We start from the raw sequence: 26447 nt of genomic DNA on the forward strand, positions 1-26447 counted from the left end.
GCGGGAGATCATGGCAATGATCATGTACGAGTAGATCTGAGCCACCCACACAGATGTCTCCGGGGTGGCTGGCAGGCAGTCAGTTGGAGGTGTGGTTATGGCAGAACACTCCCCAATGCTAGTGCTAGTGCTCCTCACTTGGCATGGCCAGGGTAGGCTGCAGGCAACATCTCTCCCTACTCTGGGTGCTAAGGATGAGAGAAGTGAGAGGCTGAAGCTCCCACCGCAGCACTGAGGCCTGGGTTGCTCTTGAAGGCAGAGACCACAGCTCCCTTTAGCTCCGAACATGGGCTGCATGATCCCAAGTTAGGGACTCCAGCTGGTTATCCAGGTACATTGGCCTTCCACTAGGCACAGCAACAGGGAGCAAAACCTGCTGCTAAGACTGTGGAGGTGGCCATGTGGAGAGTACTCTCAGGACTTCCCATTGGAAGATTAGTGGAGACATGCATGTGTGCCCTTCCCATCGAAGTGACAAGTACCATATACAATCAACCAACTTATACAGAGAGAAGGTTTATTTTGGATCTTAGCTGCAGAATCCACGGCATCATCATGGTAAACACAGTAGAGCAAAACCACCCACCCTCATGGCTAAAAAGTGAGGGAGTGGAAGAGGAAGGATGGGGTCTCAAGAACCCCCTTTGATAGCACATCCTCAGTGACCTAAAGACTTCCCATTAGGTTCTGCCACCCAATTGCAAGACCTAGGGGCATTAGTTTGACACATGGGCTTTTAGGGATAGTGAGTGACTTCTCCTGGGGAAATTATTTCTACTTACCTCAGGTAGGGCAACAGACCAAAGAAACAACCCCACCCAAGTCTAGCATAATGACCAATGGGCTTAATTAGGAAGACATGGGCAATTTGCAGGCAGTCTTCCCCTTCTCCTAACAATTGATAGCTGCACGAGCCTTACAGGCTCTCTCCTCCTCCCATGAGAGAGTATTATTGGGCCAATCTTGTGAGGGAGGGCCTCATGCAGGTAATCACAGCTGCTCTGATTTCCAGATGGCAATGGCCATGCCACACCCAAAGGAGAGCGTTTCACATACTCTACCCATTCCTCTGGCTCTGGCATTCTTTTCATCGCTGCTTCTATGGTGCTCCCTGTACTTTGGTGAGCATGAGTGCTAGAGATGTATGACGATTTTCTTCTATTCAGGGCTGAGCACTGGCTGCTACACCTCAATACCCACTTATTCCCAGCACTTGATCAGTTGTGTCTCTGCAACAACCTCCATTCTTTAATATGAAAAGCACTGTTAATGAAGGCCAACCACAGCAAAAATCTCTGGGCATAAGCACAGATAGTGGAAATGAATTTGATCAGGGCACACAGCTGTAATCCCAGGTCACCTTCAGCCATAAGACAAGCTGTCTCAAAACAGAGGGGTAGGGTGAGAAGGGGGTACGAAGCAAAAGCACGGTAGAGAGGGCACACACAATCTGACGGTAAATTATATTCATTTAACAAGACAGTGACAGCTTCTCCACTAAAACCTATGTCCTCCTTTGCCACAGATTCTGAGTCTGGCATGGGTCCCCACTGTGGAATGGATCTTAAATCCAAATGGACCATAGTTTTTTTGGTACCCATATATCATGCCACTATTGCACCAGTGGCTGAATCTTGCACAACATGCTGATAGCATAACACTTGGTGTCCACAGCTGAACAGGATCATTGGTAAGAATTCTCCCCTAGCAGTCTGCACAGTATTCTCCAAACTACCAGCACACCAGTAGGCAAGGAGCTTGCAGTTCTGGCCTGCAACCAACAGCAGTGGGAACTGTGTGAATTGTGTGTGTACCTAAGGAACCTCCTCGCTAACAACTCAGGGTGGTCATCCCTGGCACTAGAATTTTCTACTCATGCAGGTGGCTTCTGAGTTGACACTCAGGTTTTTGTTGTTGTTGTTGTTTGTTTTTGCCTTTTTTGAGACAGGGTCTCATTATGTAGTAGTCTTGGCTGTCCTGGAACTAACTGTAGACCAGGCCTCAGAGATCTTGCCTCTGTCTCCCAAGTGCTGGGATTAAAGGCAGGCACCATGCTTGGTGACACCTGTTTTTTAAGACACAGGCTGCTGTAGGAATGTCTCAATCACCTTGTCGGGTGGCACCTGTCTTACCTAACCACAAAATTCTTCAAGATGTTCCGTTGTTGCCTGCCCATGATTTCCCATCCTTGCTCCTCCGAGTACATTTGCATGCCCTTCAGATACATTTCTAAGCTGAAAACCTCTCAGAAATTAACATTGTGTGATGGATCCTTTTTATAGAGTAGGCAGGTTCTCTGAAGGCCCACCAGCATCTGTTCCAAACAAGTGCCAACTGGACTAAGGATTCAGCTGCTAAGGACACTAAAAAATTTTAGTAGGTCCAAAAGAACATGAAAGGGTCTGCTGTTTATGTAACTTCCTCAAAGAAGAAAGGTTATACAGTGGTGTAGTGGGAGACACTGTGTTATTTATTTAGCTCTGCCATCCAGATGTTCTCTGTAAGCCTACATGTCTCCTCATCCTGTGCCCAACATACACCTCTCCAAACTAATGAGCTCAGAGGGCTGAGGAGAGCTGGGCCATGCTCCTCTATTATACCAACCACTCAATTTGGCTCCGCAGGTCAATAGGGTTTTAGCCAGCACACCTGTGGCTTCTCCCGCCCCTTAAGCACACCTGGCTACTCAAAGGCAGGACAAATATCTCTATACCCAATATACTTTCTTGTAGGAAAGAAATGAATACAGCTTACTCTGGGGGTGGGAGAGGGGGACAAGCATAACCTTTTTAATCTATGCTGCCATGTCTCCTGAGAGGAGTACTCCACAATTTGTGGGTACTCCACAAATATAGCGTCTTCTGAGAGCGGCTGTTCAAGCTTTAATGTCTTTCAGAGGCTTGTAAGTTCTGACTTGGCAGCTTTTACTAAAAGCTCCACCTTGAAAGGAATCTTGCTGTATTAATAATCAGAGCTCTCTAGATATATGAGTACAAGATTTATTAGAATGGTTTGCATGCTGTGGTCCAGCTAATGCAGCAATGGCTGTCTAACACTGGAAGGTCTAAGAATCCAGTAGTTGTTCAGTACATGAGGCTAGATTTGCTGGAATCCTGAAGAAGTAGGCTCTAAGGACAGTGAAGGAATGGACCTGGCAGTGAGAGCGAACAAGCAGAGAAAGAGAGCTTCCTTCTTCGTCCATGTGCTTTATATAGGCTTCCAGCTGAAGGTGTGGCCCACATTAAAGGTGGATCTTCCCACCTCAAAGATCCAGATTAGAAGTGGATCTTCTACCACAAATGAATTAAGAAAAAAAAAAAAAATCCCAGCACTTGGGAGGCAAAGGCAGGGATCTCCGAGTTGGGCACCAGTACAGTCTACAAAGGGAGTTCCAAGACAGCAAGGCTACACTTCAAAAACACCCACCCCCCAAAAAAGAAAGAAAAAAATGCAGATGTGCCCAGTCGTTTGGGTTTTAGTTATTTCCAAATATAGTCAAGTTGACAACCAAGAACAGCCATCACACTTGCCATGTTTGCTTTTGACTGAGTTAGACAGGCTCTTGTCTGCTTTTCTTTTTCTCTTACCCTCCATGCTTGATTTACAGCCTAGTCCAAATCATACAGCTCTGCCAGACCCTCTCCTACCTCAGGCCCCTCTGTGGGGGTCAGCAAAGCCAAAACCCCATAGCAGAGACCCCAGCTGAATTAACTGATCCCTTAACTCCTGCACACCCAGCCTTCAGACCCAAGGGACTAGGTGTCTACTCACTTTTCTCACACCTAGCCTCCTCAGCTGTCCTTCCTCTGTTGTCCTCCAGCTCCTGATACTTATGGGGACTGATTTCCCAAGTTAAGCAACCTTGGTTTCAAGGAAGGATGAGCACTTCTATTATTCAGTTTCTCTGATTCCAAAGCACTCACACTGAACCCATGTGTCCCATCTCACAGCCTCGTAAGCCAGACAACAAGACACTTAGTTGTTTAAAAGTTTTTCCCATAACTAGAGAGATGGTTCAGTAGTTAAGAGCATTTACTGCTCTTTCAAAGAGCCAGGGTTCAATTCCCAGCATCAATATGGCAGCTCCCAACCATCTCTAACTCCATTCCAGGGGACCCAATGCCCTCTTCTGGCTCCCACATGTACTGCATATGCATGGTGCAAAGACATACATGCAGACAAAATATACATACACATAAAATTAAATTTAAAAAATTTCCCCCATTCAGCCAGGCGGTGGTGGCGCACACCTTTAGTCCCAGCGCTCAGGAGGCAGAGACAGGCGGATCTCTGTGAGTTGGAGACCAGCCTGGTCTACAAGAGCTAGTTCCAGGACAGTCTCCAAAGCCATAGAAAAACCCTGTCTCCAAAAAAAACAAAAAACAAAACAAAACAAAAAACAAAAACAAAACAAAATTTTCCCAGTTCAAGCAGTTCAAAGACAGCATTGCTAGGTATGGTGTCACACACCTGTAATCCCAACACTTAGGAGGCTGAAGCAGGACAACTGATACAAATTTGAGGTCAGTCTGAGCTACATAGTTGCAGACTAGCCTGGACTATAAAGTGAGACACTATCTTAAACAAACAGCCGGGCAGTGATGGTGCATCCCTTTAATCCCAGCATTCGGGAGGCAGAGGCAGGAGGATCTCTGTGAGTTCAAGGTCAGACCTGATATATGGAGTGAGTTCCAGGAACTCAAAAAGAAAAAAAAAAAAAATCAAACAAAAACCAACAAGCAAGCAAGTAAACAAAAAACCAACCACCAAGCACAAAATCTTACAGTTTATAAGAAAATTTAAATTCCTTGTATGTTCTGTTAGGAATTACTGTTAAAGTTTACTTCTAGAAGTATCTCTTTCTCCTGAAGAATGCTTCTCAAAGTGTCAGGACACTGTTTTTGTGCATTTCTACACATTTAACTATTCCATCAAGTTTCACTTTTACTTTCATCTTGATGCCTTTTATCTTTCATTAGTTTTCATTATTCAATGTAAATCTATTAAAATTTGATATATATATATATATATATATATATATCAATGTGAATCTATTAAAATTTGATATGTTCCAAGGTCCTTAATCTGGCATAAAGTGTCCTCAGAATCTAACCTTTGGATAGCTCACCACTTTTACTGTTTCCTACTTATAATCTCTGTCCTGGGTATATTGCTTTTCTGGTTTAAAAAAAGTCAAAGTTTTTTATTCCCTGACTATAAAAGTTCTCTGCACAGGACCATTACGACCAGCATCGACATGGACTTTCCCTTTCCTTTACACTGACTGGATCTGGAGGTATCTTCTGTCACACTTCATTCTCAGCCCTCCCTTTTCTACTGTCCCTGAGGCTGATGCAGAAGACAGTATTGGCACCTTCCCACTGTAAGCTCTTTCTTATGTAGTTCTTTTTAGGCAGTCAGCTCAGCCTCAGTTGCATGTCTCAGTAAAAACATGTAACTGCTAACATAGTCTGCTTAGGAGTCCTTCACATAGGTACTACTTTCAGCGACTGTAATATGTTCTCAAGTTCATCAGCCATTTGAGGGCATGCCCTGTACTCTAAGACCCCACTCATGGAGAAGGCATGTCACTGTCATCCCCTGGCCATTCTGTAATCACCCCACCACAAGGAGCCACCACCTTCAGATGTCTCAGCCTCAGCTACAGGTCTTATTACCCACAGCAGGGGCCACAAACTGCCACAATAGCAAGACCTACTATATACCATATAGGTGAAGTCTGCCACTCAGGGACTGTTCTCTACTCTCAGACAGCTCAGCCTCAGCTGCAGCTGCTCCTCCACGGCTCATATTTGGTTCATATTTGTCTTTATTCAGGCACCAAGTATATGTGACTTTCTGAAGAGTCTGCCTCTCACCTAGGTAATGACAAACCAAAGAAACAATTCTACTCAGTCTAGCCTAGAGAACCAGTGAGAATATTAGGATTATTCTAGCAATTGTTAACTATTTATTTAGTAGATGAATTCTCTCATCATCCATGAGGGATATTAATGAGCCCAATCCTGTGTTGGTATTAAAGCTGCCCTGATTTTAAGAAACCAATGACCATGGCATACCCACAGGACATAATGGCACAACAGGAGGACACCCCAGATCCAGATCATAGCACTGCATGTAAGTAACCAGGACAGGACCATCTTTGTGTTCATCCCAGAAACAACTTATATTTTTGGAGTCATATTTTATTTTTTTTTTTAAGAATATAACAAACAGCAACCAAGCAGCTTAGACCAAAGACTTACTTTCAAAAGATCATCTGATGAAAGGCCAGGAGGGGACAAAGGCCTTCAGGCTGAGGGCTGAAGATGAAAAGTGGTTGTGTGTGGTGATGGCTTGTTTCTTGCCCCTTCCCTGCCGTGAGGTTTCCAGCCATTGGTAGCAGATGTAAAAATGGTGACAGAGCTTAGATAAAACAAGAATGGAGAAATGCTGAGACTCAGATGAAAATGAGGCTTGATATTTTCCAGAATGAAAAAACATTTAATAAAATCAGGGTCAAGAGAAAGTCTCTATGCCTCCTTCACTGCTGACCAGGCCAAAGGCACCTGGGTTGGAACCTGTCTGACCTCAAGACAGGCATACTGTGTCTCTAGGGCATCACAGGGTGTTTCTGGATAAGGCCAAGCCACAAAGGCCAGGGAAGACCCAGGCACACACTGGGTACTCCACAAGTATAGCGTGATAGGTACAGGCCAAAAGAGCTTCACTGGGTACAGAGTTCCAACAGCCAGGGAAGCCCAGATCAGAGACCCTGTGTCTGTGCAGTTCCTTTCAGCCAGCATTTGCAACCCAGGCCTCACTCTTGTAGGAGCTTGTGCTTGACCGTAGAGCTTTCCAAGCAGAGGTGGACAAAAAGGGTACCAGCGGCAGTGCGAGCCCGAAGCTCCTGGAGCTCATAGTCGTGGGCCCATTCAATGTTGCCCCACTTCTGGATCTAAGGAGAGGGAAAAACAAGCTTCTGAGTGAGTAGCCTTGCCTGGTGACCTAAATAACATCCCATTCCCATCACTGGGCTAAGGGTTGTGAGTCATGATCCTACCAAACACATAAGACCCATGTGGGTCATCTGGTAATAACATCCAGGAAGCTGGAGAAGACTCCTTTGCTGTCTGGGGCTTAGATAGTCTGAGAGGAGTATATCCCAGCCAGGGGCTGCCCACTGCTAAATAGGCAGGCACTGGAATCCCACTGTGTCTCCTCTAATGAAGCTTTTCCCATATGACCCTTTACATCACTCTGACCAGGAAGCCAGCATGAAAAAGCCTGCAAACTGCCATCTTCTATGAGTTGTATCTCCTTGTCCTTCAGGGCTATAAGCACCATGATGAGAGTGCAGTGAATAAATGAAGCCAGGCTACAGGCAACTTGGTTCAGATCCCTAAGGAGCAGCAGAACAGACTGTGCAGCATGCTAGAAGCAAGCAAGCTGTAGAGCCTCTCAGAACTCCCAGAGGGTCCGGAGCTCTGGGCAAACCATGGCTATCCAGACACAAGTGTCTCAAATCTATCCAGCTGGCCTCTCTCTGCAGGAGTCCGGCAGGCCTGGCCAGATCACCCAGGAATACAAAATCTTTCAGGTCACACAAGCTACCTGCATTACTGGCTGCCTGGTCTTGGTTTGCGCAACTGAAATACATCATCTGAGATAATTTTCACCTTCACTTCAGGTCATCCCTCATTTTGTGTGGGATCAAATCCAAAGTTCAGAAGATAGTCTGGCTTGGATCCTATAGTCAAAAGCAGAATCTAAGCTAGCAACCATATTTCCTGGTCTTGTACTAGCCCTATGGTCCTAACAGCTGACATCAGCCCTTCCCATGGAAAGGCTGACATCAATGGATGGCTCTCCTCTGCTGTATAGAAATAGTTGTCCCTAGCATCTTTCCAAGATTAAATATCCCCAAAAAAGGTTTTTAATCACATAGGAACCAACTCCTAATAACATTAACCTTCTGAGGCTGAAGTAATAGCAACACCCACAGGACCACAAGGAACACCAAGTTCTCAATGTTAAAGATGCAAACAGGGGCTGGGAAGGTGGCTCAGCACCTGATGCATAAGGATGACGATCTGAGTTCAGATCCCAGCACCCACATAAAAGCCAAGTGGGTGTGGCAGCCCACCTACAATCCTAGCTCTTCAGAGGCAGAGACAGGGATTTTCTAGAGCAACTGGCTAACTACAGTAGCCAAATTGATGAACCCTGGGTTCAAGCAAGAGATCCTGCCTCAACATAAAGGTAGAGAATTGAGGAAGATACCTCATGTCAACCTCACCAGAATGTGCACATATGTATCTGTACCTGCATAAGCACCTACACAAATGTAAACACAGAGAGAGAGAGAGAGACAGACAGAGAGACAGAGAGACAGAGACAGAGAAATAAAATAAAAATGCAAACAAAAGCCAGGCACAGTGGCACATTTGTGATCTCAGCGTTCAGGAGGTAAGAACAAGAGCATCTTCATACGTCCCAGGCCAGGCCAGGCTAGTCTACACAGTTAAGTTTCAGAACAGTCAGGACTATATAGCAAGACCTGTCTGAAGCCCTCACCCCCCAAGAAGTAAACTAGCTAGCCATTGTGACACATATTCATTATCTCAGCACTTGGGAGGTAGAGGCAGGAAGATCAGAAGTTCATAGTAAGGCTCAGATACACAATGAGCTCAAGGCTTAGTATGGACTACATGGGACTCTCTTTCAACAAAATAAAGCAAAAACTGAAACCAAAAACAAAAATGCAAACAAAATAGAAAAACCTTAGTTTTTCTGCCTCCTAAATCAAATGTGTGTCTGAGCAGCAGCTACTCCTTGGCTCCTCTGCCAGCCAGGAGAAATATCAGGAAGTGAACTCCTACTAACTTAGAATACAAATGTAGGACAGATGAGGCCCAAATACCTTATCTGTCCATGAGCCTGAAGAGCCTTTGCCCTAGTCACCCAGACATGGGTGCAAACCCCAGTGGAACATTCTCTAGAAGTGCAATCTAGTACCCCAGTTTATTCTTATGCAAGATATGGGTAAGTACAACTCCTATCCAATCAAGCTGTTGAAGAGGACCTGGGGGCAAGGAGAGTGCTGAGCAATTCTGGACCTTTCCACTGCATGGGCATATGTGTGTGTGTGGTGCTGATGATGGAACCTAGGGCCCAGAGCACACTAGGCTAGTGCTCTAGCACTGAGCCACACCCCTAGCCCCAGCAACACTTACACCTCTATTGTTCCTTAGTTTGATTTTCTTTTATGTACAAAGTAATAAAGCTCAGTGAGCCCAAATCAGAAAGGGGTGAGGTAGAACTGAGATCAGAACCTTACCTGGTACTCCTCCTCCAGACGTGACAGAAGCACAGCCTGCTCCACAGTCAGGCGCCGGTCAATCAGGCCCAAGGTCAGCACCATGGACTTGAGCTGGGCCACTACAAACTCAATCCCTGGGGGGGGGGGGGGGGGAAACAAGCCAAGTTAGTACCTACAGCCACTGCCTGTCAGTTTCTGTGCCCTCATGGAATGGAGGAAGGATGCACCATCCGAGGACCCACCTGAGGCTTGACATACTCTTCTGTCAGAATACTATTTCTTTTCTTGGGTGACTCACCTCTCTTTTTCCTGGATAGGCATATGACCTGAACCTGGTCAATTAGAGTAGGCCCCAAGCCTTACTCAGTAATTGGTTTACAGATGGGTATAAGGGTCCAAACTAATGATACACCGAGTTGAGACTTTCCCTGGAGGATGTATGACCCTGGAGTGCTAAGTAAAAGGGTTGGGCACTAGAGCTACTTAGCCGCCATGCACAGGGCACTCAGCAGGGATGTGTCAATATGTACCCAAGCCTCAAGGACTACAGAAGCCCAACTTGTACCTTGTAGGGCCCACATGTTGTAAGAGGACAAGTGGCTGGTAAGCACCTCTCGGGTCTGGGTAGGTATGCTGGGTCCCATTATGCTTGTGGAGGAGCCGATCTCCACGCCGTATCTAAAGGGAAAAGGCATCAGCATGTCTTTGGCACTCTGCCTCTCAAAAGCAGTCCAGCTTTTGACTAGAAGCAAAAAAACAAAACAAACAAACAAAACCTAGATATGGCATATGTGTTTTCCCTTTAAAACCCCAGGATGGCAGTACATGAGATGCACACTTGTAATCACAGCACTCAGAAAGCAGAGGCAGGAGGATCAGGAGCAGAAGGCCAGTAGTCCCTACATAGTGGGTTTGAGGCTAGCCTGGACTACATGAGACCCTATCTCAAGAAAACAAAACAAATAAAAATAGCCCTGTCAAGATGCCTGGGTCATTGTGAGCACCAAAGAGATATGTAGCAAGTAATAATTTATGTGAAAATTGTTATGACAGAAGAAAAACCATCTAGCATTTGTTACAAAGCCCTGTAAACAAGGCAGTGCCATGGAGCCATCCACATTTCACTTGGAAAGAACTGACCTGACTTTATTTTGTCACCTTCTCAGTATCTGTTCAATTCTATACTCACAAGCACAAAAGTCTTCTGTTAAGGAAACTGTTGAGTATCATCCATCCTTTGAAACCACACATCTACAACATTGCAGAAAGCTATCCTGATCTTTGTTCATGTACATGTGTATCTTATTATACACTGAGTTTCACTTAACAGTGCAAGATTAAAAAAAAAAAAAAAAAAAAAAAAAAGCCGGGCGTTGGTGGCACATGCCTTTAATCCCAGCACTTGGGAGGCAAAGGCAGGTGGATCTCTGTGAGTTTGAGGCCAGCCTGGTCTACAGAGCAAGTTCCAAGACAGTCAGGGCTGTTATACAGAGAAACCCTGTCTTGAAAAACAAAATAAAACAAAAAGCCAAAATTTGAGTTGCTATCTCTTCCGCAGAGAATGCTAAGCACATTGCTGGCTTATTATTCCTCCCACCAGCCTGGCTGGCAGGATTAGTCCATCTCAAATCAAGGAAACCAACATTCAGATACCTGCCTGGGGATAGAGGCCTGAGGCCTTTGGTGCTTCTTGGGGACACAAAGCTGCCCCTACAGGCATACATTTGTCAAAGTATACTACAGTAGCAGGTATTCAAGGCATGATGGCCAAAATGAATTTGAGGAACATGTTTTCCAAGATAACCTCTATCTCTCAAAACCTGAGGGAGCCCAAGCTCAGGAGAGTTCTGGCTCAGAAAGCTAGCGTGAGATTTCAGGTGTGCTGTGCGGCCCTGACCCCAGCCAACAACCCAATACGTGGCCTATTTAACGTTCTGTGTGGGGCTGTACATCTTACCTTTTCTCAGCCCATTCTATGACTGGATCCCATTCGTTCTTCTGAAGTTCCACTAATGTCTCTGGCTCTTCCACCCTGTAGCTAATTCATTGTAAAAACCACCTTCATTAATAAAAAAGTACAATTCCTTCATTGAGGGACAGAAAAGGAAAATGCAAAGGGCAATAGCAAAAACTTTGCACCACCAACCCTGCATCCTAAGTCTTGTCCCATAAAGCACTGGTTCTCAGAGTGCAGCCTTGGGGCCAGCAGCATCAGCTCTAGCCTCACTTGGGACACCTTCTCAGATAAATCCCACACTGATGACAAGCATATGCCCTCCAAGAAATCTTGGTGTAGCTTGAGTTGCAATCCACTATCCTCTGGCTCCCAAATACTTGACAGGTCCAAATTTGCAGCCATGTTAGTGCTACTCAAAAGCAGATCTGCAATACTAATGGGTGGACAGCTCCACCAAGACCTCTGCTCCTGGCCAAGGACCAACTGCCTGCTGATGCTTCAGGAGCCCAGCCACCTCCTTTATCCAAGTGGATCACCACAGGTGGTACAATTCATTTTGATAGACACAGAAGGGGCAGTTGATGGGAGCTAAGCTACTAAACCTCATGGATGGGAACCCTAGGGTACCACAGAAAGCTAGTTTCGGGTAAGCAGAGGGGAACAGAGGGGGCATGGGTATGCAGAAAAGCTGGGCTGCTGAAAGCAGAGTAGGAGGCCTCTACTACTATCCAATCCTGGACCTGAAGAGACGAGGCAGGTAGAAGTTGGGGGGGGGGGGGGCATGACTGCCTTTGCTTGCTTGTTAGAACCTGTATAGTTTCCAAAAAGCCCCCTTTGCCAAAGGGAAGCTTAATGGGTTCTGTTCCCTACAAGCTGATGAGTTCTAGCAAAAACAGATTAGGTTTCCTACTCCAAGCTCTAAGTGATCCTGGAGCCCACCCTCTTCCAGAGTACCTATGCTAATGCCCCAAGTAATCCCTACGGTGACTCAAAGCTTCTGAGTAATGGGGCCAACAGGCACAGTAATGCTCAGACATTCAGTTGGTTCTCCAATGTTCCTTCAATATTACTGACCAACAAGCAAAGAATATAGACACGAGGGGAGAATTCAGAACCGGGATAGACCAGTCCCTAACTATTGCCACCTGTAATTACATGGATGCCAACACATAAACATTCAGAGGGCCAGACATCAAGGCTAGATGCCCTGCTAGGGGTTGGCCCATGGTCCTGTGGTTCTGGAGTCTGTGAGAATGGCACACATCTCCATGCCAACTCAGCTCAATCAAGGAGTCCCTGTGCTAGGGCAGACTGAGAATCCTCCTCCAGGGTTCATCATGTCAAGGAGGCTACCTTCCTGCAATGGCAAAGGTCTTGCCTTTTCCTCCACTGATATGCTCTGAACAAATGAGGCAAAACAGACTAAGAGGCTCACACCACCCAAGAGGATTGTTCATCTAATGCCACTTACCAAATGGTGTCAGTGTCTAAGAACTTTACAGCTGCCCGGATCATCTGATCCTTGTTTCGCTGGGTTGGATTGTCCAAGGATGTGTTGCACAATGTGGTCTGAATGAAAAGGCAGAAAATGCTCTGTCACCCACATGTGAGTTCTGATATAATAGCAGGTAAGTACACCTGAGCCACCTATCAGAGTCATCGTCATAGCCACAGCAGCAACCTATCTGCTGAGTGGATCCAAAAGTCAGGCTCCATGTTCAAACTCCACTGTGTTCATGGGATTCACTGGACTCTCAGTGGTCCTGGATTAATGAACTTCTTCAAAGTTTCAGTGGATATATTTATGTATTTTCATGTTTGTAACTACCAGGTTAATCTGTACAATACTTTGGGGCAGATGACACTATTCTATCCATTTTAGATGTGGAAACTGAGGTGAAATACGTAACTCCAATACAATAATGAAGGCATGAAACTCAAAACTGATTGAAGAGCTTTATCAGTTTATTTGACACGTCAGAGGACAAGGCAGCAATTCAAACTGGGATCAAGATATTTTTCTAGTGTTACCTCATCAATAAGAGGCTTCCAAGACTGCTCTAGGCATCAGATTGTGACCTCGTCGATCTGATTATACTAGACAATCAAAAAGTAGACTACACTGCTGAGGAGGTCCACCTGGGTCTGTATGTCAAAGTAGATCACAGCAATGACCAGGATGAGAACACCTAACCCCAGAAGTGACTGCTGCCTTCCCTGGAATCACATGAGGGCTCCATGCATGGTATCATCTGGTCAACCATGGCTCCATAAGGTGGGTAGTACCATAAGGTGGCCATCATTGGGCTGAGAAAGGTTGACCATCATGTAAGTCCAACTACGCTGCAGAAGAAGGGCTTCAGGAGCCTAAGAGCATTCAACCCTGAATGGGTGACTCTGGGGAGCAACCTCCTTTCCTTACCCATCTGGCTGCCTGGTTCCCACACCTTACTGGTGTTTACTGAGCTCCATCAATACTTCCTGCTGGAACTACTGAGTAACAAGAACATGGCCATTGCCCTTCTGTCACTCACTGAGTTATGAAAGACACGGGCAATAAACATGTAAATATAAAAACAGGCCATTTTAGATTAACTGGTGATGAAACAAGTGACTAGCTGCAATAATAAAAAAATAAAGGTTGGGCTTAGGTATGGCAGCACATTCCTTTAATCCTAGCACCTAGGCAGGAAGGTCTTTAATCCTAGGCAGAGGTAGGAAGGTCTCTGTGAGTTCAAGGCCAGACTGTCGGTCTATGTAGCAAGTTCTAGGAGAACCAGGGGCACAAAAAAAGACCCTGTCTCAAAAATAGAAAAAGTAATAGAAAAAATAAGAGTGATGTGACTGAGACATGGCATATTTATCTAGCATACATAAGACAATCCCTAGCACTGCATACACAGTACAGACAGACACAAGCCTGTAATCTCAGCACTCGGGAGGTAAAAGCACAAGTTTAAGGTCCTTAGCAGCTACAAATCAAGTTTAAGGACTACCTGAGACACGAGACCCTGTCTCAAAAAACCAAAACTAAGCCAGGCATTGGTGGCGCACGCCTTTAATCCCAGCACTAGGGAGGCAGAGGCAGGCGGATCTCTGTGAGTTCAAGACCAGCCTGGTCTACAAGAGCTAGTTCCAGGACAGCCTCCAAAGCCACAGAGAAACCCTGTCTCGAAAAACCAAAACAAACAAACAAACAAAAACCCAAAACTAACCAAACAACAAAAATAAAAATAGGGGTGGAGGTGACATTGAGAGTTAGTGGCCAGGCCAGGCAGGGAAAGCCTGTTTAGTGACAAGTGTGACTACAGCTAGGCAGATAAGCCTACCTCAGAGCCTTAGCATAATATGGAAGGAAATCTAAATTTTTGCCAGGAAGCCTGGTGAGCATCAGGTAGAAGGTTGTATGATAAAAGTCTGCTTGCTACAAGTTTGTTACCAGGTGCATGGTGTAGAACTTGATGGTATCCTGCTGGGAGTCCCATTCAGTGGCCACTGCGATGGCCAAGGCCTCACTGGGGACAGTAAAAAGCTTGGCTTGGGGAGTTTTCAGCTTTCTGTGGTCCAGGTTTATCTCAAATCCACCTTAAAAGAGCAAATGAAAAATTCTCAGGGACTGTGGATTTGAATGACCCATTCCTGTATTTTAGCAAACACAAGGACAACATCTGACAAAAGTGCCACCACTGAACTGGCGGAAGATAAAAAAAAAAATGTACCCAACCAGTCACAAAAAGGTCATCAAATTTTTAAACACTCACCTTCACCCTGTGAGATGCTGACGTTCTGATAAAACCTCTTCCTTTCTGTAAGACAGATTTTTTTCAGAGGCAATTTAAAATAGCATCAAGAGGGCTCCAGTGGCAAGGCCAACTTGTATCATTATTGCTAATGTGGATTGATTGGCTTGATTTTCTTATCCTCATTCAAGGTCTGCCCTAGTCTGCAGTATAATCAACAGCTTCTGATTAAAGCTTGGGAAAAGGGAACAACCTCTCTCCAGGGACAAGGGAAGAAAGAACAGGATTTGCTGCTCATGCCTCTCTAGTATCTAAGTTAGGAGACAACTGATCTAGGGCCTGTGGAATCTCCGATTGTGACCTGAAATTTTCAGACACCTGCTTCAGCAGCCAAACACACCCACCCATGCTGCTCCCAGGCCAGCATGATGAACCTGAATGTAAAGTTGGTGTGTGAATGGACTAAAACCAGAGACTCCTTCCAGGCAACCACCTCTAAGGAAGGTTGTCTGTGCTTATGTTCATGTGTGATGTACAAGTAGACAATAAAGCTATGAGAACACTTCCTAACTCATTTACCTAGTCAACCAGCTTTTTGTGTATTCAACCGGAACTCCACATACTTCCTACAAGGAGGAGGACAATCTGTGTTGTATATTTTTGTTAGACAATGAGAACTTAGAAAAACTTCATGTGTGTGCAAGGGGGTTGCTCAAAGCACAAGCAGAGAGAGGGCAATTTTGTTTCCATATTATGTTAGTTATTTCCATTTCTCATTTGCTGTAAAGACAGGATCCCCAAAATCACATTTCTATGGGTACACTTAGGAAACTAAAGCCCAAATTGCTTCCCCATTAAACCATCTGTATGCCAACTATGGGACACATCCTGTTCTGGGTACCTGGGATACAATAATGAATAAGACATAAAAATCTGTCTTTAAATTGTTTATAAAGTGATCAGATCTCCCAATTAAATGCAGTAAGCCACAAAAGAGAAACATAAAAGAGGGGCACTTGTTGGAAGAAGGGGATACAAGGGGGAGGGAATGAAAGGAGTATGTGTGACTGTGTGTGTGACTCTGTGTGTGTGTGTGTGTGTGTGTGTGTGTGTGTGTGTGTGTGTGTGTGTGTGTGTGTAATGGTTGGAATGAAATTGGTCTTCCAAAGTTCATATATCTGTATGCTTGGTTCCCAGTTGGAAGACTGTTAGGAAGCATTAGTAGGTGTGGCCTTGTGTCACTAGAGGTAAGCTTTGAGGTTTAAAAGGTCATGCCAGGCCCTGTGTGTGTGTGTGTGTGTGTGTGTGTGTGTGTGTGTGTGTGTGTGTGTCTGCATGTTGTCTACGGATCAAGATGTAGCTAGCTCTCAGCTACTTCTCCAGCACCATGCCTGCCACCATGTTCCCCACCTCAGTGATAATGGACTAAACCCTCTGAAACTGTAAGCAAACCCCAATTAAATACCTTCTTTTATAAGAGTTGCTTTGGTCATGATATCTCTTCCTAGCAATAGAACACTAAGACAATATATATTTGTATGTATGTACAAAATTGTGAAAGAATAAATAAATTTAAAAATTATCAGATCTGGCTACTGAGATAATGACACAATTAAGCATATCACATGAAACCATAACACTAATTTTAGCACACATTGTACATCAAAACAGGGAAGTTTCTGCCACTGTAGTACTCTTAAATTTCCCTACTTTCCCTGTCACCCTGGTGGGCTGGCCACAGGCCTCTTTTCCTCTCTCTGATAGAAGTTCGATACTGGGTCCATTGTGCTTTCTTGTGCCTAGACAGGGCAACATGTAAAAGCCTGGCCAGGCAGAAGTCAGTGAGCACAATGTCTGGCACAGGCCTGAGAAATGGGCTAGAGAGAGAGGACAGAGAAAGGACAGAAACTAACTCCCCAAAGCTACCACAACAGCTGTGCTTCCTATAACCCCATCTGGCACACTCTGCTTCCCAGGGCTACCTCTATATCTAATAAGAAATTTAAAGTGTGGATAGTAGAATGACTAAAGAGAACATCAAACCAAAATTGCCAAAAATGGGATAAAGACAGAAAACAAGACAGCAGATGGCAAAATGAACCCAAAAGACAATGGTCTCACATAAGGTGGTGGGCTTTAGATGGGGTTGTTCTGCCTAAAGTCTGGCAAGGGCAAACATCAGTCCTTCTACTTCAGGGAATACTGCTCACATTCAAGGACCAGCCTTAGGGATGAAATGTGCCCTGGAGGTTCTGTCTAGTGAGAGTAAAATGACCAAGTGACTTCAGTAATAGTAAGAACACGTGGGAGCCCAGACTGAGGAATCCCCATCTCATCGTGGGCTGTAAAAAGACCTCTGAGCAGTTAATTAGTATGTGAGCCATAGAAGCAACCAGTACTAAATCTCATTAACTGATCTGTTTGGGAAGGGATGTATAGAAGTAATTTTCAGGATTAGAAATGGCTTATATGAAGCTCAGTTGATGAAGTACTTGCTGCTTAATATGACGACCCAAGTTGAATCCCCAGATCCCATGTAAAAGGCCAGGGAATAACACTGCATGCTTGTAATCCCAGTGCTGGACAAGTGGAGACAGGAGAATCCTTATAGCTTGCTGGCCATTCAGTCTAGCCTATTCAACAACCCTGTGTAAAAACAAGGAGAGGGTCAGCAGGATGGTTCAGCAGGTAAAAGTGCTTGTCATGCAAGCCCAATGACCTTCAACCTTTATGTGGGTTGAAGGAGAGAACTGACTCTACAAAGATGTTCTCCACATGCATGTATGGCACATACATACATCCACACATGCACACACATATACACACAAACTGAAAAAAAAAAAATCAAAGAAGCAACCATAAGGAAACAAGAGAAAAACAGCAGAGAAAAACTGTGAAAAACTGCTCATAGGGGGCTAGAGAGATGGCTCAATGGTTAAGAGAACAAACTGCTCTTCCAGAGGACCCAGGTTCAATTCCCAGAACCCACACGGCAGCTCACAACTGTCTGTAACTCCAGTTCCAAAGACCTGACACCCATGTCAAAACACCAATGCCCATAAAAATAAAAATAAATAAATAAAAAACCATTCATAGAAAGAGTGCTATATGGGAAATTAGTAACCTTCTATTAAAATAAAAGATCTCTTTCCTGTGAAGTTGCTTAAGCCCATAAAGAAACAAGTGGTTTTCAGTGTCACTTCCTTTTTAAATCCTTCATCTAGTGTGTGGTTATTCTACCAGTCACAATTTAGGAGCTGGCCTTTTTTTTTTTTTTAAGAACAACCGAAAACCACAGGACTACAATTCCCAGAGTACACCAAGAAATGGTGCTAGTTATGAAATCACAATACCTTTACCTTTTAAAATGGCGCCATCTGGTGGATGTTGAACCTTAAAGCTAAATTCAAAATAGGTAACCTCCTATAATCCTGGGGCAGCTCTAACCAGTGCTTTTCAGATTTAAAATATTTATATATAAACATATAAAGAAAAGCCTCCAACTAAAGCTGGACATGGGGTTGAATGCCTTTAATCCTAGTATTCAGGAGCACTCAGGGTTTGAGACCAACCTGGGCTAATACATAAAGATCTAGGCCATCCAGGACTACACAGAAAGACCATCTCAATAAATAATAGTAATAACAACAAATTTACAATGAGATACCTCACACCCTTTAAGCTGACTATAATCAAGAAGTCAGACAATAACAAGTTTTGGTGAGGATATAAAGAAATTTAGAAACTTCATGTACTACTAGAAATTTAAAATGATTCATCCACCTTTAAAAAATCTTACTATTCCTTAAAAAGTCAGTTTCCATTTGACCCAGCCATTTTAAGCTTAGGGAACATAGCCAGAACAAAAGTAAAACCAAAGCCCACGTAAAAACTTGTACACAAATGTCTGCATCAGCATTATTCATAATAACCAGAATACAAACAACCTTCGTGTCCATAAATGTACAAGTAAAACATGTTGTATTTATACAACAACATGTTATTCATAAATAAAAAGACTGGAATATGGATATATGATACAACATAGACAAACTAAGAACATCATACTATTGAAAGAGGCCAGCCCTCAGTCTAATTGTATAAAATGTCCAAAACAGAAATCTTTAAAGGAAGAAAGTAGTGCTGGGGCTGGAGAAATGGCTAGGCAGAAAGATGGTAACTAAAAAGCACTGACTGCCTTTTTTTTTTTTTAATATGTTAAGGTATTTTACCTGCATGTATGTCTGTCCAATGTGCACGCCTAGTGCCCAAGGCCAGAAGAGGGCATTTGATCCCCTGGAACTAGAGTTACAGATGGTTGTAAGCCACCATGTAGATGCTGGGAATTGAACATGGATATTCTGGAAGTACTCTTAACCACTCCAGCCCCTACTGACTGCTTTTTATCATGTTAACAATGTTCTAAAACTGATTGTGATGACAGACTCTCAAACTACTGAATTTACACTATCAAATGAACTGTATTGTATGTGAATTATATACTTAATTCTTTATTGTATTTATTACTTTTACCTAATGTTTGAGTGTTTTGCCTACAAGTATGTATGTGCAACATGTATGTGTTTAATGCTCACAGCGGTCAGAAGAGGATCCCCTGGAACTGGAGTTACTGATGGTTGTGAGTCACCATGTGGGTACTGGGAACTGAACCCCGGCCCTCTGTAAGAGCAACAAATGATCTTAATCTCTAAACCATCTCTCTAGCCCCTAAATGAATTATATCTTTTGTTGTTGTTTTTAGAGATAAGGTTTCTCTGGGTAGCCCTGGCTGTCCTGGAACTCACAGAGATTGGCCTGCCTCTGTCTCCGAGTGTTGGAATTAAAAATTCTGCAGGGCCAAAGATGCTTATTTGCAAGTCTGAGTTCAATCTCCAAACCCATGTAAAGGTGGAAGGAGGAAAAGAACTCTCAAAAGTTGTTCTCTGAACCTCCACATGTAAACAGTGGCATGCATGTACCCAAATACATACATATACAAATAGAGAAATGCAATAATAGCAAATTCTTGCAGCCAAATATATAAATGTACTATTTTCCAAATTGTTCTTCATCTGGAGCAGAGATCAATACTCTAGGCTGTTCTGGCCATTATAATGAAAGCAGCCATAGACACTATATATGAGTATGTGACTGTGTTCCAATAAAACTTTATTTTAAAAACAAGTGGCACTGGTCCCCTCAAATGATACTCTTATGAGGATGGCAAGGCCAGTAATGCTTCTGAAGTGGTAGAGACTTGGAGGAGCTGTCTTGTACAGAAGGCAATTTGTAAATGGTAGAGACAGGACTTCTAGCTTTGACTTCTTTGTATTCAGCCTCATATGCTGCTTCTCCAAAACACCTTCCCCTCTGGGCAGCTAACAGAACAGGAGGATCTCTGCACTACACTCCTCCTCCTCCACCCTACCCCACCCCACCCCCAGTTAGCCCTTCAAAAGCCCCTCCTCTCCAGACAACCTTCCATGGTGTCGCAGTGCCTAAGAGACCAAGCCCAGTCAGTGTGGCAACCAGAGTCTTTACCTCTTTACCAAGAAGAACCCAATGGGGTATAATTTACACTACTTCAAAGATACACAAAAAGCTCACAATTGGTGAGGACAAGGAGAGCAGAGCATATCCTAGGGAGGCACAGCACAAGAAAATGAACATATTCAGGCGTTCACTAAATAGGCAAAGGGATATGGAGGCACTTGACCTGCCATCTTTTCTCTTGCATTACAGACTTACCAGTTGGCTCTTAGAATTATCTAGCATATAGTAAGTAGTCAAATATGAAAGAAAATAGGAATGTATAAATAAATGAGTGAATGAGGCATGGTGAGAGCAAGGTGTATATAAGTCAAGCCTTGTCTCCTCCCCCTCCGCCCTGTGTTGAGGTCTTGCTATTATATCCCAGCCTAACCTCAAACTCTTGGGCTCAAGTAATCCTTCTATCTCAGTCTCCCGAGCAGTTAGTACACAAACATATGCAACACCACAACACTGCATTCAGCTTCCTCCTTCCTCTTAACTGTCTCTTCCTGGTCCACTTCTAGGTCATTGTTTGGGTCTTAATAAATGAAAACTCAGCTCCCTGTTACATCCAATCTCCTCTCCCATTTATATAAGATTATGGACTTTGGACCATTGAAATGGCTCACCATGTAAAAATGCTTGCCACTAAACCCAACAACCTCAGTTCAATCCTGAACCCCACATGATGGAAACAAGTCCTGTTAGCTGTCCTCTGACCTCCATGTGCATGGCAAGCAAGAATGCACGCGCGCACACACACACACACACACACACACACACACACACACACACACACAAATGAAAAATATGGAATTTACAGCCTAAAGAATTTTTAAAGGCAATCTTATGCTTCAGATCACTAAAGAAAGCAACATCATACATGCCTGAGACCACAGTACCTCAGAAGTTTAGCAACAACAGACACCAAGTTTGTACTCTTATCCCAGTGCCAAACTACCTATGGAATTGTTTTTCTTTTTTTTTTTTAATAATTTATTTATTCTTATTTTATGTGCATTGGTGTTTTGGCTGCATGTATGTCTGTGTGACAGCAATCAGATCACCTGGAACTGGAATTACAGACAGTTGTGAGCTCCCATGTGGGTGCTGGGAATTGAACCCAGGTCCTCTGGAAAAGCAGTGAGTGCCCTAAACCCCTAAGCCACCTCTCCAGCTAGGAATTCTGTTTCTTAATGTGGGCATGTTTCAGCAAGATCTCTAACACCCTGTTGTCACCTCTGGACATGCTACACTCCTTTTTTTCACCAAACCCTTCATTTATTTGTTAGGCCCCAATTTAAGTACCCTTTCAGTCAAGCCCCTTTCAATTAAGTACCCTTTCAATCATGCTCAAGAAAGAAGGGAATTCTTTACCGGGCATTGGTGGCACATGCCTTTAATCCCAGAACTTGGGAGGCAGAGGCAGGCGGATCTCTGTGAATTCGAGACCATCCTGGCCTACAAGAACTAGTTCCAGGACAGCCTCCAAAAGCCACAGAGAAACCCTGTCTCGAAAAACCAAAAAAAAAAAAAAAAAAAAAAAGGGAATTCTTTGTGCGCTCTCAGATCCTTAGTACTTCTCATATCACGGCATGTTAAAACTATTGTTTAGTGGGTGTAACATATCCTTCATTTGACAGTGAATATCATTCAGGTGAGACGGCATGCCCTCAACAGAAAACAGCTCATTGGATGAAAGGAGGCTGTCACTACTCTTCATTCACTGAAGTGAACCCCACTCATAAACTCTCTCTCTAGCAACAACGAAATAACCTCCTTTCAGGCTCATGACAGTCCTTGGTAGGGGAAAGCAGCATGGCCTGAACGCGCACTTAGAGAAGGCTTCAGAGAACGCCGGGGCTGTAGCGCTGCACTAGGACAGAGGGCTTGCAAACCCTCAAGGAAAGTGTGTGGAGGTGGAAGGCTTAAGGCCTGCCCGTTCTGTGCCAAGTCTTATGCTGGAGGCACAAGGCGGTCAGGCCATTCTTTGCCTTCCACTAACCTCAACCAGTCTGCTCTGTGACCTTCGAAGTCCTGACTTAAAGCCTAGATTTTCCTTTCTGAAATCAAAGAAGCCACCTGCGCGCCTTTAATCCCAGCACAGAGGCAGAGGCAGGAGGATCTCTGAGTTCGAGGCCAGTCTGGTCTACAGAGCGAGTTCCAAGACCTGGACTACACAGAGACACCCTGTCTCGAAAAACAAACAAAGAAAAAGAAAATTTAGAAAAGCCACAAGAGCCAAATATCTCGCTGTGCCCTCTAAGGTCATCCCCGCACTGGTTTGGTTTGGGTATCATTTTCCCACATGAAACAACTCCATTGCTCTAAATATCATGGGCCTGAACCCTGCCTTAGTCACCCTCCCATTGCACCACAGAAATCCTCCACCAGGTGAGCCAGGGTTTGGCTCCTGACCAAAGGTAACATATGTCCGGGCCTCACCTGTTGGTGGTACATAGGCCCTGGCCGGAGGCCGCGGGGTTGGCCTTGGCCACATTGAGCCGGTGGGGTCACTGGAAGGCCGGTTCAAGAGGCCGCGCCCCCGGTCCCTCAGCCGGGGGCAGATCCGCCACATCACGCCCAAGGGCCTGGGTGGACGCATACCTCAAAACAGAGGAGAAGAATAAAGCGAAGACACTGTACGGAAACCTCTCACCACGGGCTCGAATCCCTCAGCCTCCTCTGCACGCCGCCATCTTCCTCATGACACCTACGGCGCGCCGTCGCCACAGCGCGCACTCGGCGCACCTCTCCCCGCCCCCCTCCCCGTCAATCAGCATCACAAGCGTGCTCGCCCCGCCCCCTCCATGCCGCACTACGGAAAAAACTACAAGTCCCAGAGGGCCGTTCGCGCACCACACCACGTGCTCCCTCCGCCTACCAATAAGCGGAAGCGCCGCGCGCGCTTACTCCCGCCTCTCTAGCGCTCCCGCGCCAATCGGAAGCCGCAGTGTGTGTGTGTGTGTTTGTGTGTATGTGTGAATGTGTGTATGTGTGTGAGGGTGTGAATGTGTGTGTGAGTGTGTGAATGTGTGTGTGCAAGTGTGTGTGCGCGCGAGGGCAAGTGGGGAGGAGGACGCAGCTCAGGACAACCCTGCTAGCAGGTCCCGGGGTCCAGGTGGCGACACGAGCCCTTGGTCGGCCGGCAGCGGGCGGGGTGGTTCCCGGAGCCCCTCCCCCGCGCGTGCGCGCCCGGGTCCGCCCTCCCCGCAGCCTCTACTCCCGCGCGGCGGCGGCGGTTCCTTCCCCCTCCCCCCAGCCCTGGCTCCGGGGGACCCCGCGATGCCGGTCCGTACCGAGTGTCCCCCGCCGGCGGGTGCCTCAGCCACATCCGCGGCCTCACTCATCCCGCCGCCGCCCATCAACACCCAGCAGCCCGGCGTGGCCACCAGCCTGCTCTACAGCGGCTCCAAGTTCCGCGGCCACCAGAAGAGCAAGGGGAACTCGTACGACGTAGAGGTGGTGCTGCAGGTGAGCGCCGGGCGGCCAGGCCGGGCCCGAGGGCCTCCTCGCGGCGCTCACGGGCCAGGCCTGCCCTGGGCTCCGCGAGCCCTCAGCCGCGGACCAGGCCCTCGCTGCCGGGGCCTCCTGCACCCGGCGCCTCCCACCGGGACCTACCCAGCTGATGTCACACTCTCGAACCCTAGCCCTAACCCACCCCTAGACCCAGAGCCTGTAGCGGCCAGCCTCAGACAGACCCCAAAGACTGTCCCACACTTGGAGCCTTTGACCCGCCCGCTTGGGATCCGGAAGCACCCCTGTGACTAGCTGTCCTTTAACCTGGGTCGGTTCTTCCCAAGTCCTGTCTTCCTACACCAGCCTGCCCTCCCATCAGTCCCTGTCGTACCCTGAAGAACTCCCCATTGGCTCCCCCAGACTCAGTACCTCCCGGTGGCGACCAGTGTCAGATTCTCCCAAAATGAAGCTTTTCCTCTTACCACCACTCCATCCTGAGAGCCAGGGACCTTGTTCCTTTGGAAAACTCAACCAACCTACGGTCCTCGGGGCGGCGGGGCCGAGTGGACAACCTCCCTCTGTTGGCTGAGACAACCCAAGGCATTCCTTAGCCCTTGGCTCCCCCAAAGATCAGGTACTCACACCCAGGTATCTCCAGTTGCACCATTTACTGTTTAGGACCTTGCCTCCTGAGGCCTTCCAGTACCAAAACCCTACTTCAGTCAGTTCATAGCCCTGTCAACTGTCCCCACTCTAGGCTTCCTGCCCCAGGCTTCTTACTCTACCCTGCTCCGCGGCCACTTCCCATCCCAGGCAGTGCCCCTGGCCTCTCCCCAGACCTCGCACCTTGGTCTAGCTGGTTGCTATTGCTGGCTTCAGTGTTGCTGATTTTTATCTACACAGCTCCAGAGTTTCCTCCCAGCCTCAGATGCCCAAGTACTGGGAAATCTAACCCAGTTTTGTTTTGTGTCCACGTACCTCCCCCTATTTGACCTGGATATCTGAGTACTGGCTGCCGGCTGCCAGTCCCTGAACAACTTTGAAACTTCAGCTTCATCTGCTCTGGGCCTTTTCCAGCGCTTCCTTCTCTCTCCCTTGAAGCTTTTCCCAGCCATAGGAGATTGGTGGAGGTGGCTAATTTCTTTTCTCTCCTCTGTCCTCAGTAGTGTTCTTTCTGGGTATTAAACTGCCTGCTTGAAGACCTAGTCCCCCTCCCATCTTTGTGCATTCTCCTATTGCCCCTACCTAGGCTGTTCCCCAAATCTTGTTCAGAGGTACATACAGCTTCAGGGTCCCAATGAGATGTACAGTGTACTCTACACCCTCTACCACCCTTTACTCTTTCTAATTTCCCTTCTTGGTTCCTTTTGAGCAGGTAGATGAACTCCAAAGACAAGAGAGTGTCTCCTCTCTAACTGTAGCACACACTCTTAAGCCCTTTTTGTTCCTACCATTTGTGGGAATAGTTTTCTCAGGTTTTTGATTGGGAAAACCGTGCTCTTATTAAATGTAATTTGTTCCATAGAGTTCTACCATGAACTATGATATTTATTGTAATTGGAAAACTGGCTGAGCTATTTCAATCCTCATTGCCTACTGTGATAATCATCTTTTTCCTCCTTAAAATGTGATAATATAGTATGAAAACGTCAGGCTTTTTTTTTTTTAATTCATTCAACTAATCATGAAATTCTGGAATGAGATTCCTGCATGGATCATGTTTGGATCCTGAATGTAAGCCCATTTGCTAGTTTCTGATATAATAGGTAACCGATGGGGCAGAGCAACTATGTGTCAGAGGAAAGTCTGTGCCTATCATTTGTTTGTTGTTTCCTACTTTGCAGTTGCCAGTGCCCATGTGAACCAGTGAAAATAGTGATTGAGTTTGGGGCATGGTTGATAGGTGTCAGGTAGCGCAAATCCTTATGTGAAATGGCTAGTGTGGGGTCAGTTGGTGGTCATGCCAGGGAATGCTCCCCCACATCCAGGTCAATGAACTTGTTTGTCATTATGATCAGGTGGAGGCATGGGAATTGTTACCTGGTCTTCCTTCCTGCTAAGGCTAGTTTTTTAGATTCAGCCTTCTGCGAATAGTTGTTCTTCATAATCGAACTTTCCTGGTTTTCTTGTTTGTTGTTCAGTTTAAAATGTTTTTAGGAAGCAGAATAATGTGATAGTTAAAGGCATGGACTCTGAAGTCAGATCAATGAAAAGTATACCCGATTACTCTTTTCAAGGTGTATACTAAATGACTTTTAGGATAGTCACAAAGTTGTGCAGCTATAACCTGATTTAGAACATTTTATTGCTCCCAAAAGAAATCCCATAATCCCTAGCTAACACACACACACACACACACACACACACACACACACACACACACACACCAAACATACCAATCCCTAGGCTAATCTTTTTTGTTTTCCTCAGATTTACC

At 45.6% G+C, this 26447-nt stretch overlaps 2 protein-coding genes across 3 annotated transcripts in view; one reads left to right on the plus strand and one right to left on the minus strand.

Annotated features, from left to right (window-relative positions):
• Nucleotides 1-6185: 6185 nt before the first annotated feature.
• Nucleotides 6186-23303, minus strand: Atpaf2 (ATP synthase mitochondrial F1 complex assembly factor 2). 2 transcript variants are annotated; one of them, XM_027427295.2, is made up of 8 exons: nucleotides 23159-23303; nucleotides 15041-15085; nucleotides 14719-14864; nucleotides 12751-12848; nucleotides 11280-11360; nucleotides 9888-10000; nucleotides 9341-9456; nucleotides 6186-6958 (listed from the first exon to the last, which is right to left on the minus strand). In XM_027427295.2, exons 3-8 carry the CDS (start codon nucleotides 14725-14727, stop codon nucleotides 6821-6823), a joined length of 555 nt encoding a protein of 184 aa, XP_027283096.1. In that variant the 5' UTR covers nucleotides 14728-14864; nucleotides 15041-15085; nucleotides 23159-23303; the 3' UTR covers nucleotides 6186-6820. The 2 variants fall into 2 exon arrangements, with proteins under 2 accessions (XP_027283096.1, XP_027283095.1); XM_027427294.2 differs by having other exon boundaries at nucleotides 22997-23280.
• A 204-nt stretch (nucleotides 23304-23507) lies between these two features.
• Nucleotides 23508-26447, plus strand: part of Gid4 (GID complex subunit 4 homolog) — a 28561-nt gene continuing 25621 nt past the window's right edge. Inside the window, exon 1 of the mRNA XM_027427296.2 lies at nucleotides 23508-24025. Within this exon, the coding sequence (XP_027283097.1) occupies nucleotides 23837-24025 (189 nt within the window). The 5' untranslated portion in view covers nucleotides 23508-23836. The remainder of the gene's footprint in view (nucleotides 24026-26447) is intronic.

Source organism: Cricetulus griseus, chromosome 7 (genome assembly GCF_003668045.3).
Source record: "Cricetulus griseus strain 17A/GY chromosome 7, alternate assembly CriGri-PICRH-1.0, whole genome shotgun sequence".
NCBI classification, from domain to species: Eukaryota; Metazoa; Chordata; class Mammalia; order Rodentia; family Cricetidae; genus Cricetulus; species Cricetulus griseus.